The sequence below is a fragment of the Vigna umbellata genome, chromosome 7, assembly GCF_029865625.1.
Source record: "Vigna umbellata cultivar VRB3 chromosome 7, Vumbellata_1.0, whole genome shotgun sequence".
Classification (NCBI taxonomy): domain Eukaryota; kingdom Viridiplantae; phylum Streptophyta; class Magnoliopsida; order Fabales; family Fabaceae; genus Vigna; species Vigna umbellata.
In genome coordinates this window covers 46822438-46839037 of record NC_142171.1, presented here as the reverse complement: position 1 = coordinate 46839037, position 16600 = coordinate 46822438, and the positions used below count along the sequence as shown (strand labels likewise).

General features: G+C 35.6%; 1 protein-coding gene, 1 long non-coding RNA gene and 1 pseudogene across 2 annotated transcripts; all 3 read left to right on the top strand.

The window, feature by feature from the left end:
• The first annotated feature begins 1303 nt into the window (after nt 1-1303).
• Nucleotides 1304-4235, top strand: LOC124848223 (uncharacterized; annotated as a pseudogene).
• Nucleotides 4236-4873: 638 nt separating this feature from the next.
• On the top strand, nt 4874-7763 carry LOC148196428 (uncharacterized). The gene is made up of 2 exons (XR_015780718.1): nt 4874-5615; nt 7119-7763. It is a non-coding gene; the product is annotated as an uncharacterized LOC148196428 (long non-coding RNA).
• Nucleotides 7764-12033: 4270 nt separating this feature from the next.
• On the top strand, nt 12034-16157 carry LOC148196427 (receptor-like protein EIX2). Its single transcript, XM_088094607.1, has 2 exons — nt 12034-15462; nt 15854-16157. The coding sequence occupies exon 1, from the start codon at nt 12067-12069 to the stop codon at nt 15457-15459; it is 3393 nt and encodes a 1130-aa protein (XP_087950733.1). The 5' UTR covers nt 12034-12066; the 3' UTR covers nt 15460-15462; nt 15854-16157.
• Nucleotides 16158-16600: the final 443 nt, after the last annotated feature.

Here is a 16600-nt window from a genome sequence, read left to right as displayed (position 1 = left end):
TTTTCTTCTTTTCATATATACCTAATGTGATTAATTTTTCTAACCTATAAAATGGAGTCCAATAGGACAAGTATAACTTAGGAGTTTTCAACTAGTTTCATTTCTCTTTCTTCCAAGTGTAGTGTAGAAGAAGACGAGTTGGCGTTTGTGGTAGATGAGTTTTTTTTCTTTTTTCTAACTCATAATTTGTACTTCAATTTTAATTCCAATGTATGTACTTCATATATTTTGATATAAATATAAATTTAATATTATATTTAACTAACAATTTGATCATCCATCTACTTGTTTTATTTATTTAAAAAGAATTTCAACAGACATATATAAATAAATACATTAAATGTGAATAATTGTAGTTGAAAAAAAATATATGAATGCTTAGTAATAAATGAGTATGAAAATTAATTTTAATAGTTTCGGAATCTATGTTACAGGTTGAGACCAATTCATGATATGTCCATTCCATATTTCTATAACATATAAAATAATATTAAACATCTGAAAGTAGAATTGTTCTATTCTTTTATATATTTTGGTCTTCTTATTTACGGATTAAATTAATTTTAATTATTATTTTGGTTCCCGAAATGATAATTTTTAAAATTTATCAATTAAAATATTTTTTTTAAAAAATTATCATATAAATATTTTTTATAAATTTTATTTTTCAAATATTTTAATTTCTTATTATATTTCTCTTAATCCAAACAATCTCTCTTCTTTAAATCTATCCAAATTCATTAATCTTGAAAAACAAAACCTGGTCTTTGGACCAATTTCATTTGGTTTGATTTTTTTTCACATATGAAATGCATTAAGACATGTACAGTAATTAATGCTTACGGTCTTTTTGGACCATACTCGTTTTCTTCTTTTCAAATGTCTATAACGCTTAGTTTTTCTATCCCATAAAATGAATTGATTAGGACAGTTAGTAGCATAAGTCTTTGGACCAATTTCGTTTTCTTTTTTGGAGTGTTGCTCCCTCCACCACCACATACTTCTTCCTGCATCTTTTCATCTCTTTTTTGCCCTTTATTAATATTTAATTTTATTTTTATTTTTTTACTAAAACTATAACGGAAGTGGATAAACGGATGTCGACCATGGATATTCACGTCCATTTAAGAAGTAAACAAATATCGTTATCCGCTCAACATTTTCAATAAGAGTCCCAACATGAACAAAACCTTCCTTCTACCTCAACTGAAAAAAAGATAGGTTCAGGTTCGAAACTAAAAGCTTCGTAGTTCGTCGTGCTGCTCCTCTGTTTGACGGTGTTCGAAACCAAGCAACATGGCGGATGGTAGATGAGCTTGACGATCTCGACACTAGTACAGGAAAAGGATACGACACCGGTTAATTTCACTGATATACATCGGTTTTTGAACCGAGGTATATTCAGGCGAGGCAAAAAGTGGTAACCTTTTTGTCTCGGTTCTAAACCGCGTTATTTTTTTTGTCTCTACGGCCTCGGTTAGAACCTAAACCAAGGTAGTAGGATTTTTTTTTATTCTATTTTCAAACCCCAGAATCCCAGATTGAAAACGTTAAAAACGTTAAAAATGAAAGAAGTCAGATAACAAGATTCATTCATTTTGTCACGCCAAACAAACCAAAGATTTCTTCCCATTACAGTTCAAAAATCTAAAACAATCAAGAATTTCATAACAGAAGGGAAATGGTGAAAAGGAGAAGAAACCCAAAAGAAGGGTTTAGAGCTATGAATGTTTGAGTGCAGAAGGCTTACCGTGACGATGAAAGCCTTGTGATGAGGAGATCCCTCTCTCGAGCACCGTGGAACGGCAGCGGCCGACGACGTGGTTGAACGGCGACTTGCGGCAAGGGTTGAACGGCGGCTTGCGGCGTGCCCTGAGGTTGGGGTTTGGTGGAGAAGAGAAATTGGAGGCGAGAGGTCGAGAGGGGAGAGGGCGAAAGGGGAGAGGGCGAGAGGGGAGAGGGCGAGAGGGCAGAGGGAAGAGGGCGAGAGGGCGAGAGGGCAGAGGGCGAGAGGGCAGAGTGCGAGAGAGCGAGAGAGAAATTCGTGATTTTAAGAGTATTACCTCGGTCAAATTTAAACCGGTGCCTAATTTAAGAGTATTACCTCGGTCAAATTTAAACCGGTGCCTAAAGCCTTTCAGTCACAGGGAATTACCTCGGTTCGCCTTCTACTCGAGACAGTAAAGTTTATAGGCATCAATTAATATACAACCGAGGCATATAACTACTCAATATTTACGAAAATACCACCGCGTTTTTATATGCTTCGGTTTCAGTAAAGCCGAGGTATATATAGCGCGTTAAAAAAGGCTTTTTTTACTAGTGTGAGCAGTGTGGTCTCTTCAACCGCCGCGAAATTGCCAAGATTGTGAAGCAGCGGCGAAAATTTGAGTATAGGCTTGTGTCCTCTAAAGTAGGATTTCTTGGCCTATATTGAGTATGAGACTCAACTTGACGCTCTTTCACTACAAAAATACATGGAATTACCCACGGAACTTTACTGACGGAAGCATTTCCATCGGTAAACGATGTATTACCGACGAATTTTATCGACGGATGAAAAAAAAGTGATTACCGACGGATTTTGATTTTTGGTAATTACAGACGGTCGAAATCCGTCAGTAAAGCCTTTGGTAATTACAGACGGTCGAAATCCCGCCCATTTTTCCTCTCTCACTGTGTGAAGAAGACTACGTTTTAAGAGCATTTCTCACCTTCTCTGCAACCATTTTTCACTCTTGTGCAACCATCTTCCCTTAGTGTCACTGCTACCGTTGGAGAGCACCATTGTTGCCGTTGGAGAGCCACCACTGAGCGCCACCGTTGTCGTTGGAGCGTCACCACTGCCATAGGAGAACTCTACCATTGTCGTGAGAGAACCACGCGGAACGTCAACGCTGCTGTGGGAGAGCGCCACCGCTGTCGTTGGAGAGCGCCACCGCTGCCTTTGGAGAGCGCCACCGCTGCCTTTGGAGAGCGCCACTGCTGTCGTTGGAAAGAGTCACCGCTGCCATGGGAGAGCGCCACTAGGAGAACATCACTGCTGCCATGGATGCTCAAAAAATAATTTAGGAAATTTCCAAATTTTAGGGTTTCTAAAACAATTGGACAACCTAAGTTTAGTCTTTGATTTTAGTTTTGGAATGAATTGGATTGTTGTTTTGGTTTAGGAATGAAGAAAGTTTGATAAAAAAAATAAAATTTGAGGAAACAGACGAAGGGGAAAGAGGAAGAAGATGAACCAGATCGAGATATTTACCGACGGACTTACCGACGGCTTTTTCCTTCGGTAGTTACCGACGGATTTTTTTGCCATTATCAACGGATTTATCCTTCGATAATTACCGACGGTCATAAAAAGTCGTCGGTAAAGGTTACCGACAACGTTATTACTGACGGAATTAGGTCCGTCGGTAATCCGTCGAAAAAATACCATTATCGACAGATTTTTGACGTTTCCGACGGATTTTGACCGTCGGTAATAAATGGTTTTTTTGTAGTGTTTGCAAGCTACACAAGAATTCCGTAGCACGATAATTTAGAAATCAAGGTAACAAGAAGCTGAAGAAGTCCAAGTCGAATGTCTCCGGCTTGCTTAAGATTATGGAGATTTACGAGCTCGCTTTGAAGCGCTACAAGGGTGACATGGATCTCTGGTTTCGCTATCTCGAGTTTTGCAGGATGAGAGAAAATGGCAGAATGAAGACGATACTTAATCTTGTTTTACTCAATTATTCTCCGAATATTTTCATTGCATTTTCGTTTGGATTCTTCATATATGCATGTATAACATGTAATTCATCATGTATGTTTGTATATGTGAACAATGCTGTTTTAAATAATATGCAGGCATTGACTAAAGTTATTAGGTTTCATCGAAAGGTTTTGGGAGTTTGGATTTATGCTGCGTCTTGGGAATTTGATCGTAACTTCAATTTTGCGGCTGCTCGTGCTTTGATGCAGGAGGGTCTTAGAGTTTGTCCAACTTTGAAAGATCTTTGGGTGGAGTATCTTCGAGTGGAACTTACGTACCTTATAATAAGTTGAAGGCACAGAAGATTGCTTTAGGTGAGGATGAGGGAACTCTCACCCGTGATGATGAAAAATAATGGAGGGATGAAAACAAAGAGTTGTTCATGTTTCTGGATGAAAAAGTGGAGGGTGATGATAATGATGGAACAAATGTTGGAAGTGATCAATCGAAAATTGAGAAGAAAGAACGAAAAAGGATATGAAGAATGGATTGGAAAGAAATGGATCTGGGGAGGGGGGTGGGGCTGCACGAATGTGAGTGAAAATGAAAGATAAGAATTTAGGTATTTTATAAAAAAATAAAAAATAAAAATAAGTACAGGGAGTTATTGGGGTGGTGGAGGGAGTAACTCCCTTCTTCTTTTCATGTATCTATCGTGTTTACTTTTTTTTATCCGATAAAATGGGTTCAAATATGTTAAGTATGACTTAAAACTTTTAGACCAGTTTTTTTCTTTTTTCCTTTTTTTTAAGTGTATGATAACTCCTCTTTTTCTTTTTTTTTTAGTGTATGATAACTCCTCAATTTTGTATATTTTTTTTTTGTTTAGGAGTCTTTCTTAACTTCTTTTAGTTTTTTATTGCTTAGAATTAGGATACTTTTAGGTTTTTCATTTAATTCTTTAGTTTTATAGAATTTTAGTTAAAAATAGATTTTTAAGTGTACTTTTAGTATTTTTGTAAATAAGTAGGAATATAATATCTTTTAGAAAATCTTTTAATAAAAAAAATTGTTTTTCTTAGTTAGGTTTAGTTTTTCTTTAATTATAAAAATGAACCTTTCTTTTGTTTAAATTGCAGATTGGGCTATTTGATGATTGGGCTGAAATGCTTTGGGCAGCTCCTGCCACGCTATGCACATCGGCTTGGTCGCTACATTGGTTGTTTTGGCTTTGAGCTGCTGCTGATTGGAAACAAATTGGGTCGCTTGTTCTTTTGAATTGCACTAGCCTGCTACATTGGTGTTGATGCCACTGCACTATACTGTTGTTGTGTTGCCTTGACTAATTTGAAGTAAATAGGCCAACGCTGCTGGGTAAATGCAAACGAATAGAATGGGCCGCTCTTGGTTTAATGAAAATGTAGTGGATTAGGCTGGCACCAACTTAAGTAAAACGATGTGTTTCAAGCTGCAGCTTCCTAAGGGGTCATTTTCACTTGTGATTCATGAGGCAAAAACACTCTTTCGAGCAAGAGGAGAGTGACTGGAGAAAACCCTCTAAGGTTCGTGAGAAAGAGTGAGGCGAGAGGAAGAAGAGAAAAATGCATCACCTGCTTGGAGAAGAAGCTGATCGGAGCTGCCACGTGGAGAAGATCAAACGGTTGGAAAGAAGCGAGGATGAAAAGTGAAGAAGGCCATCCGATTATGAAACGTCCCAAGGAAGTTTCCGCTTTTCCCTCTTTCATTTTCTCTTCTCTTTTCCATTTTCTTCAAACCCTATAAAGGGGCTTCTACCATGTAATAGACACTTTCCTTTTTCACATTCTGTAGATTAGGGTTTTTACTCTTTCATAGAGGTAAAAGTTCTTGGCTACTTGATTTCACCAATAGGCTTGCGAGAGTGACAGTCGCAAGTGGTTTGGTGAGTCCGGTAGTGTGTAATTCTTTTTTCATGTTAATAAAGTTAAGTTCTGTGCTTTTGTTCTATTCTTGTTTGCATTGCGATTTTTTTTCTTTGGTTTTGATTTCTACAATTGTTATGCCTTGAAATTGATAAGGAATCTGTACCTCTACATTTCTATGACTCCTTTGGGAATTAGTTGACTCCATAGTGAGCATATATTTTTGAGATGTCTTCTCGAGTTATAGATGAGTCCAATGCATAAAGATTCATTCAGATTATGTTTCTATTTTTTTTAAGTGTATATCAAATTTAGATTTGCATTTATTAAGAATGAGTAGACATTATCATTGCAAGTTTTGAAATATGAACTATAAGACCCTATAATGGACTTACTCTAGCCAACATGTCTTTTTGAGTGTAATTGAGACTTTATCCTCAATCATTTGCACATTTAAATTATGTTTGTGAATTTTAGATTGATGAATAGGCTAATGAACATTGGTTGGACAAATGAGTGGAAAGAGTCAATTCAAAGTTCTAAAATATGAACTAGATTACCCTAAAGTGGGATTCACACTAACAGGATGTCTTCATGAGCATTCTTAGTACTCTTTTATTCACTCAAATGTACATTCACCTGTGAAATCAATTTTGCTTTTGAGATTGTTATCTTGCTTTTGATTGATTGAATTTAGGTACTGATTTTGCTTTGTTTCAATTCTAAATTCTATTCTTATTTTCTTTTTGGTGATATATATATTAGGATAGAGTTGATTTTTGGTGTTGATTTACTATATCTTCAAGTTAAGGATTTTACATTTTGATTACAATTGTGGTTTGAATTCAAATGTTATCATTTTGCTGCTTTACCTTAGGTTTGATGCATTTTTCAATTTCTAGTTTGCTATTACAATGTGTTAGGGTTTAGATTCCAATTCTTAATTCAAATTTCCTTGCATATATGTTTCTTTTGTTTTAGCATTTAATTTTGCATTCTTTGAGTTGTTGAAACTAGTTTTATTGTAATAGATATTTTCATGTTTCTAGTATACAATTTTGTTAAATTCTAAGTCTGTGAGATGTTGAGTTTTGATAGAAATAGTTGTTGTTAGGTTCTTTTGATTGGTTGATAATAATATAGGTTTTATTTCTTGATTTCATTTCCTGTTTATGATGAGGTGTTTTTGGTAGTTGATTTACACATATGATAGTTTGATTTGATATTGTTTTAAATCTGCATATTTCATTTAGTTGTTGATTTTAGTTTTAGTTGATAATACTTCTTACTTTGATTCTTTGAAAACTAGATTAGGTTCAGTACCTTAGATATTAAACTGTCCATTATTTCGGTTCTGATACATGTATATACCACTTTTTTATGCATCCTTAGTTTCTTATTGATAATGGTTGAATTTACCGTTATTTGATACTAAAAACACCTTTTTTGGCTTAGAAACTAGCTTGGAATCATTGTTTTGATAAATAAGAGAGTTGGAGGTGAATTTGATGGCTTTGTGCTAGATTTCAATGTTTTCAACAGGAATTGAGATGATTTGGAAGAAGATTTGAAAGTAGTAAGGAGTTGGAACTCAAGAAAAGATGGAAAAGCATCAAAGAAGGGAGATTGCAACAGCGCTGAGCGCCACTTTGGGGGCCCTCAGTGCCAAAGTGCACTGTCTCACGCTTGATTGCTCTTTTCTGGAGCCCTCAGCATAGGATGCTTCTAGCTCGCGCTCAAGCACCCTTTTCAGGGGCGCTAAGCGCAACTCTGATGAGACGTACCACGCTTGCTTGCCTTCTGAGTGACCCTGAGCGTAACTTTTAACACCCACACGCCGCTGAGCACCATTTTTGTGGGCTTGGACCTGTTTTATATTATTTTGATGTTCTATTTAAGGACTCTAACATTCTAGGGTTCATATCTTTGGACGAAATAGGCTCAAAAACACACTCCTTGCTCCCTTGAAGGCAAATTGGATGCGGAAGCTCCTATCTTCAATTTCTAGGGTTTTATATTTCATTCTTTTTCCATTGTTCATCTAGTTTCACAATGTCAATGGTGAACTAAACTCTATTTATTGTTGGGGATGATGTAACCTTTGTAAACTCTCATGTATTGAATTGATTCTTTATTATATATGCTTCTTTCATTAATTATTAGGATAATTCTTCTTTACGTAATGTTTGCTTTGTTTAACTCATTCATTAGCATGATGTATGATTTGCATTAGTACAGGAAGGTATTTTACAATTCGTAATCCTGAGAATTATTCCCAGAAGTAGTATTGCTCAGGAATGAGGGATATGAATTTTGGTTGTCTTAAGCTCCTGTTTTTCAGAATTGGCTATTTGGAATACAAGTTAAGGATATACTTTATTCACCGAGGAATCAGGTTTTAAGTGTTTTAGAGAGTGACATTGACATTAATGAAGAAGTAGAATTTGTATATACATGAGAGTAAACTAGGTGAAATATAACCCCAACAACATAATCATCTCATAATATTTACTCAAAATTTTAATTCAAATTTCCTTGCATATATGTTTCTTTTGTTTTAGCATTTAATTTTCCATTCTTGATTTGAGTTGTTGAATCCTGGTTTAGTGTAATAGATATTTTCATAATTCTAGTATGTAATTTTGTTAAATTTCAAGTCTGTGAGATGTTGAGTTTTGATAGATGGTTGTTATTAGGTTCTTTTGATTGGTTGATAATAATTTAGGTTTTATTTCTTGATTTCATTTGTTGTTCATGATGAGTTGTTTATGGTAGTTGATTTGCACATATGATAGTTTGATTTGGTATTGTTTTAAATATGCATATTTCATTTAGTTGTTCATTTCAGTTTTAGTTGATAATACTTCTTACTCCGATTCTTTGATTTATTTCTTCCTGTGAAAAAAGATTAGGTTTAGTAGCTTAGATGTTGAATTGTCCATTCTTTTGGTTCTGATACATGTATATACCACTTCTTTAGTTTCTTATTCAGTTTTGATTTTAGTTTCCTTGCATTGTTAATTTTTAGCATACATAGATTCTATACTATAGTTTAGGTTCCAGTTTTAAATTCTTTTCTTGCATTTTTTTTTATTTCTTCAAACAGATTTTACTTTAGACTAGATTTTTCCTTTTTTGTTTCATTCATTCATTTTAAATGCCCCCACTTTGCATTAGTAGTTAGATAATACATAAAAAGCAAGATTAAGTCTACATTTTAAAACTTAATTGTATTGAGTTCGAGGATTGATACCTAGGTTATCCTCATACTTCATTAGTGGGGAAATCTAGCTTTGTTATGATTTTGTGCAAACAAAATTCAATCTAACAAATGGTGCCGTTGCCGGGGACTCGACGAATTAAGTTTTAGAGTGTTAGGTTAGTCTTGTTAGCTTATCTTTTTCTGTTTTCAGTAGTCTGTGTTTAATTTCTGTGTGTCTAGCTTGTGTTTTTGAAAAGTTCGAAATCTATAAATAATGGTTCCTCTCTATATTGTTCTTTTTGTGTTTGGTATAATTCCTTTCTTAAAGTGAAATCCAAATTTAGACAAGTTCTGTTCAGTACCAGGAGATGGCCAATTCACAAGAGTGGCTGTACAAGCTTCTCAAGAGGTTGCCTAAGTACCATGGAGTGGTTGGAGAAGATCCACACCTGCATTTGAAGGAGTGCCAAGTGGTATGCTCAACTTTTAAAGATATTTTCAAAAGATATTTTTCAATACCTAATAAGCAAGCACCAAGCTATGAATGACAACATCAAAGAGAGCATTAAGTACGAAAACAAGAATACTATCATAATATATTCAAGGCATTGGCAAAATAAGAGAGAATTTATTGGTTACATCTACCATAAACAAAATGGATTTAGCTCTCCATTATCATGGAGAACCCAAGCTTACAAAATGAAAGATGGAAGAAGATCGAGATACAAGAAGGAAGAAGGGATGGTTCCAATAAGTCCTAGCAGACCACCAAGCTCTCCAAAAAGTGAAAATCTTGTCTCCAACAATCAAAGATGAACTTCTCTTGAATAACTAGAAGAAATAAGGCACAACTTGCCACATCAGCAAAAGTATTGTTCAATGTAGCCATTGTACCGCTCAACGTTAGATTTTGAGAAACGAATGACACGTGGATGTTATTCCTTGCTTGGGCAAGGTTAGGTTGAACGATCTGGCTCTGAATGATCGGCTGCATTGTGGTGGGTTGCCGATCATGGATGGACTTAGGCCTTAGGATTTGGAGAACCATGTTGGGCTGATTCGGCTATCCTTGACCCTTTCCTAAAAAATTTCCTCATCCTTACCCCAATCGTGGCCTGGGAAGCCTCTGTGTCCTTTTCCTCGATTGTCGCTTCTTGTTTGAATGAAACATGATAAAGCTCTAGATCATATCATCTATTCAATGAAATCTTCAAATGACATTATTCCTCTAGATCTGTATACATTGCTAGGAACTTGGTTAGTGACATTGTTCTTCTTACTTGTTCCTCCTATTTGATATCGTTCCTTGATATCGTTCCTCCTATATGATATCGATCCTCTTTGCCCTTTTCTACCCGTTTTCATTAATGGTTATGTACTTTATCACTTGGTCCTTGAGATTATTCATGTTGTCTGGTTTCTCTGTAAACAAGGAGTCTGAGAAGGGTTCGGGATGTAGACCACATATTAACGAATGCAAGATCATTGATGAAGTAAGGTCTAGGATCGTTCTCGTTGTCATGGTGAATCTTTTCGTTAAATGTCGGAGGGTTTCGTTTTCCTCCTACTTTGTGCATTTTTAGGCTACCAACAAAGTGGTCATCGCTTACGATATGTAAACTAAGCTATAAACATGATACTCAAAGCTTCAAATGAATCCATCGAGTACAATGGTAGCGTATAGTCCCAATTTGAGGTTGGTTCATCCAAGGTAGTTGGAAATAACCTACAAAAAGCATTATCATCTTCTGTATGGATATTGGCCTAAATCCAAAATGCTTTTAGATTTGTGGCCGATTCGACTCCCTAGTGATGTGTGCCCAAGCCTCTTTCGTCGTGAAAGGGTGAAAATTCTCCACATGGTCAGTCTTGATTCAGAAGTCTCGATCATGCTTTTGGGGAGCTTAATGACCTTCCCAGTCTACTCACCCACCAGGGTGTCTTGTGGAATCTTGGAATTCCACTGATTCCAAGTCTGGGTTTGGAGTGGCAGGGTTGTCCCCGACTTTCTCTCATTTTGTGTCAGGTTGACCTTCTCCTTCGGACCCTTCAAGCTCAACATAAAGGAGATTGAATTTGACTTCCATGTGAACCTCGCCGAGTTAGCAGACTATACTTCTTTCAACCAATGTTGAGGAGATGGGCTTTGACTTTCATGCAAACCTCGTCGGGCTAGCGGGTTGTGCTCTGTTCGGAAATTATGGGGGCCTTCCTTATGAAAATTAGGCCGAGGTAGGGAAGGTGACTTCTCATTTTCCAAGCTGGTCAAGTTTTTCCGAATGTCTTGGAGTTCATTGAGGTCGACCTATCGTTGCGAGCGTAGGTTTTCAAGCTCGGCATTGTAATGCCTGCATTATTCGTTCTACTGGATAAGTGCTTGCATTTGTTGTTGGAGGGTTGTCACTGGGTTGAATTCCATTGTGTAGGAGTGTTGGGCTTGGCTTCGAGGTGGGGTAACATTTTACAAGCCTCCACGGTGGACGCCAAATGTTCTTATCGTATTTTAGTAATTGTGTTTCTAAATTATTTTTTTTTCTTTTGTTTTCATTTACTTTGTGTCACAATTTGAATGGTTTCATTCTTTTTCCTTTTCTCGTAAAGTGTTTAATTTGCTAATAGTAAAATAGATTTGAATGGTAGAATCCTGAAGTTCTTTGGACCAATTTTGTTTTCTTCTTTTCAAGTGTCTAAGATATATGCTTAATTTTTCTATCCCATAAAATAGATTCAAATATAACAATTAATGGTTGAAGGAATTTCTGGGCTAGTCTCATTTTCATCTTTTGAAAATGTCTAGCATGCTTACTTTTTTCTAACACTTTAAATGGATTTATATACACCAATTAATCGTTTAAGGTTTTTTTTGGACTAGTTCAATGTTTTCTCTTTTCATTTGCATTATTGGTGAACCAACAAAAAGAAAGTAAGAACAATCAACAACTTGTTTTTCCACAAGACAAGTTTTATTTTTCCTTTGCATTATTGGTGAACTAATTTTCTAACTCCTTGGGCCTGATCGTAAGAGTTTATTGAAATAATTTTAATTTTCCTCATTATGTGATTATTCGTGTGGTTAATTCAATTATCTTCCTCGTTCCGGAGAAAACCAAATTAAAAGAAAAAATTAGGCATATCATAGACTTTTGGACAGACGCAACCGGTTCTTACAATTATGAATATAAATGAATCATAGTTTGTTTCTCGCAATATACTACTCTTGTTTACTCTTCCCTCAGTTCAGATTATTTGATATCAGAAAAACTACAACAATGACTGCTTATTTTCTCAAAACAGTTTACGTTCTTCTTCTTCTTTCTTTGCTTGCCTCAGGAATTATTGCCACATTGAAAAACTCAAGCGAAAGTGGTGACGCAAAGTGCATAGAGAGGGAGAGAGAAGCACTCCTCAGCTTCAAAGAAGGCCTCATAGATGACTTTGGCATGCTCTCCACTTGGACCAATAATACAGATTGCTGCAAATGGAAACGCATTCAATGCAATAGTCATACTGGTCATGTACAACTACTGGATCTCCATGGAAACTACCCCTATACACCGCCGTATTTGAGAGGTGCAATCAATGTCACTTCATTGATTCACTTGCCATACATTCAACATCTTGATCTCAGCCGTAATTATTTTGCACTGAGTTACATCCCAGAGTTAATGGGCTCCATCACCAACTTAAGATATCTCGATCTCTTCCATTCTTGTTTTGCGGGGAGGATTCCTTCAACACTTGGAAATCTCTTAAAGCTACGCTATCTAGATCTTGGGGAAAATTATCTTTGGGGAAAAATTCCCATTGAGATAGGGAATATCAAACACTTACAGTATCTCGATCTTGGTCTATTCTATCTTTCTGGAAAAATCCCATCTCAAATTGGAAATCTCAGAAAGCTACAACATCTCACTCTAGGAAGAAATACACCTCCATATGGATGGAAAAGGCGAAATAATATTTCAAAGTCCCTTTCTGGAGCAATCCCTTTTGGCATAGGGAATCTTCCATTATTGCATACTCTCCGACTAGTTGGCAATTTTGAGATAAAAGCTGAGGATGCACAGTGGCTGTCTACTCTCCATTCCTTAACAGTTCTTGAGCTGAGTTCATTGCACAGTCTGAAATCCTCTCACAAGTGGCTACAAGCTATCGGTAAAATCATTCCAAACTTAACAGAGTTGAGACTAGTTGATTGTAATCTTTTGCATAGTGATATTCAATCTTTGTTCCATTCTCACTCTTCAAATAATTCCACCTCTCTTACAATAATAGATCTCTCTTCTAATATGTTGTCATCATCAATACTTCAATTCTTGTTTAACTTTAGCCTTCATCTTCAAGAGCTTTATCTTTCTCACAATAATATAACATTGTCATCTTCTCTGTGTCCAAATTTTCCATCTCTTGAGGTCCTCGATCTGTCTTACAATAATCTTGCATCATCAATGTTTCGAGCTAATTTCAATATCAGCTCCAAATTACAAGAGCTTTACCTTGAAAATTGCAGTCTTATGGATGGAAATTTCCTTCTTTCATCTACTTCTACAATGAATTCTTTCTCCTCACTTATCTTCCTTGATCTTTCCAATAACTTGCTAAAATCATCTGCAATGTTTTACTGGCTGTTTAACTTCACCACCAATCTGCATTTCATTGACCTTAATGGTAACTTGTTAGAAGGTCCAATTCCAGATGAATTTGGGAAAGTGATGAGCTCTATTGAATATCTTTTTCTCTATGATAACAAACTCCAGGGAAAGATTCCATCTTTCTTTGGGAGCATGTGCAGATTACAAGTATTGGACCTCTCAAATAACAAGTTAAATGGCGAATTTCCAAGCTTCACTCAAAATTCTTCATGGTGCAGCAGACACATATTTCGGGAATTGAACTTATCTTATAACCAAATTTCTGGTAGGATACCCGAGAGCATTAGTCTGCTATCTGAATTGGAAATTTTATCGTTGCAGGGGAATTCTTTAGAGGGTGATGTAACTGAGTCTCATCTTTCTAATTTTTCCAAATTAATTATCCTAGACTTGTCGCATAACTCATTAACTATAAAATTTGGCTCTAGTTGGGTTCCTCCTTTTCAATTAACGTACTTGTTTCTTGCATCTTGCAAGGTAGGACCGAGTTTTCCACGTTGGATCAAGACTCAAAATTCCTTAATCGAACTAGATATATCTGATAATGGGCTGAATGATCTCGTACCAGACTCCTTTTGGACCAAGTTGCGAATTTTGTACACTTTAAATATGTCTCACAATAATCTCATTGGTTCAATTCCTAATATGAAATTGAAGCTTCCTTACAGACCATACATAAATTTAAATTCAAATAGATTTGAGGGAAAAGTTCCATTTTTTTTGCTACAAGCTTCCGAGTTGTTACTATCTGCAAATAAATTTTCAGATTTATTTTCAGTCTTATGTGGAAACGTCACAGCTACAAACTTGGCCACTTTAGATTTATCAGATAATCAATTAAAGGGACAACTCCCAGATTGTTGGAAATATGTACACCGATTGTTGTTTCTTGATTTAAGCAACAATCAATTGTCAGGGAAGATTCCTATCTCCATGGGAACCCTTGTGAAATTGGAAGCTTTGATTTTACGAAACAATAGTTTAATGGGTGAATTGCCTTCGTCTTTGAAGAATTGCAACAATTTAATTATGCTTGATGTGAGTGAGAATATGCTATCCGGTCGAATACCATCATGGGTTGGAGAAAGCATGCAACAATTGATAATCTTGATCATGCGAGGGAATCACTTCTCTGGAAATCTTCCCTTTCATCTATGTTATTTGAAGCGTATTCAATTGTTGGATCTTTCCAGGAATAAGTTTTCAGAAAGCATTCCAACGTGCTTGAACAAGTTTAAAGCATTGTCTGAAGAAAACATCCACAGAACTGAGATTGAGAGTCGTGTTCATTGGTACAATACTACTTATTATGAAAATTATAGTATTTACACTGATGGTTCTTATGCGCTTCAAGTAATATGGATGTGGAAAGGTGCGGATCGCAGCTTCATACGTCCCGAATTAATTCTTCACAACATTGATCTCTCATGTAACAATTTAACAGGTGAAATACCAAAAGAGATTACATACATGCACGGTTTAGTTTCTTTGAATTTATCAAGAAACCATTTGAGTGGAGAAATTCCTTCGGAGATTGGGAATTTAAGGTCACTAGACTCGCTTGACCTATCAAGAAATCATTTGTCTGGAAAAATTCCTCTCACTCTTTCCAATATTGATCGTCTTGCCATGTTAGACTTATCAAACAACAATATCAGTGGAAGAATTCCATCCGGAAGACAGTTGCAAACCTTTGATGCCTCTAGTTTTGAAGGAAATGTTGATCTTTGTGGGAAACCGCTTGAGAAAAGCTGTCCTGGAGACGAGACAGTGACAAAACCTAATGGAGCAGAAGTGGATGATAAAGATGATGATTCAGTTTTGTATGGAGCATTATATATGAGCTTGGGGGTAGGATTCTTCACAGGCTTTTGGGGCTTATTAGGTTCATTACTTCTTTGGCAACCTTGGAGAATTGCTTATCTGAGGTTCTCGAACAGACTTATAGATTATCTACTCTTAATGGTTGCATTGAACATAGTAAAGTGCCAAAGGTGGCCCAAAGACTAGCAGGTACATAGTTATAATATCGTCTCTGAATTTCGTTATAGCTTCAGTTACGAAAATCAATAACTAGTTTTACTATTGAAAGGGAGAATGTAATTTTAGGAATTTAAGTATTTAATAATTCTTTATCCTAGCTTACAGTAGTTCCAAAATTACTTTTCATTATATGTGTCTCTCTTAGCTACAGATTGATTTTCATCAATTTTATTGAACATTGATTATATCCTATTCTCCTATTCATGACTTGGTAGTGAGTTCCTTCTACAAGAATTTTATTTTTTCTGTTGGTGTAAAGAAATTAAATATAGTATGCTCTGTTTTGAAAATTTGGGTTTTTAATGGAATTCTGCTATTCATTACGACTGTTCCCATATGAATTTTAGCTCAAAATTTGCAGTTTAGAGTTTCGAGACCTCGTTCTGAGATGAAAGCACGATGGATTATTGGGAGTGTAACATTTGAAGCGTTGGTAGTGACAAGTTGTATTTCAAAGTAATGATTTGAAAAATAATGTTTGATGAAGCTTAATTACATATTTCTCCTATCGGAGGGCTTTTAATGTGCTGAGCAGCTTCATAACTCGCTCACTCGAATTTGCTTATCTTTCATCTCTCTCATGGACACATCGCTTAGCGCTAGCTTTCTCTGCTCAGCGTCTACAGCATAAGTTTTGGAGCAGCTTTCTAAATTTTTGCAAAGATAAAAGTTGTTTTTTATAAAGATGTTTATTGATCAAAATCATATGTATCCAGTTTTTCGTATGACTTGTTTCATTTTTTTTCCTTTAGTATTATGATTAACTAATACAAGATCTTATGATTTTTTTGAAATAGTTTTATTGTTCCTAATTATGTCATTAATTGTGGTTAATTTTCAAACGATGGATTGGAAAATTAGGAGACAAATAGTCGATACAAGCTAATCCAAGCACCCGGCGTATGATAGATTTTTTCAAGTATGCAAATATCACAAGAATATGTTTTTGAATTTATTCAAAAATTGTCTCAATAATAAATAAATTATAAAGAAATTCTTACATGTTTATTCTATTACTAAAATGGTGACCGATATATCTATAAAAACTTTGATTAAACATTATTAGAGTAGATTGCACATTCTTATAAACGTAGTGGACTAAAGATAA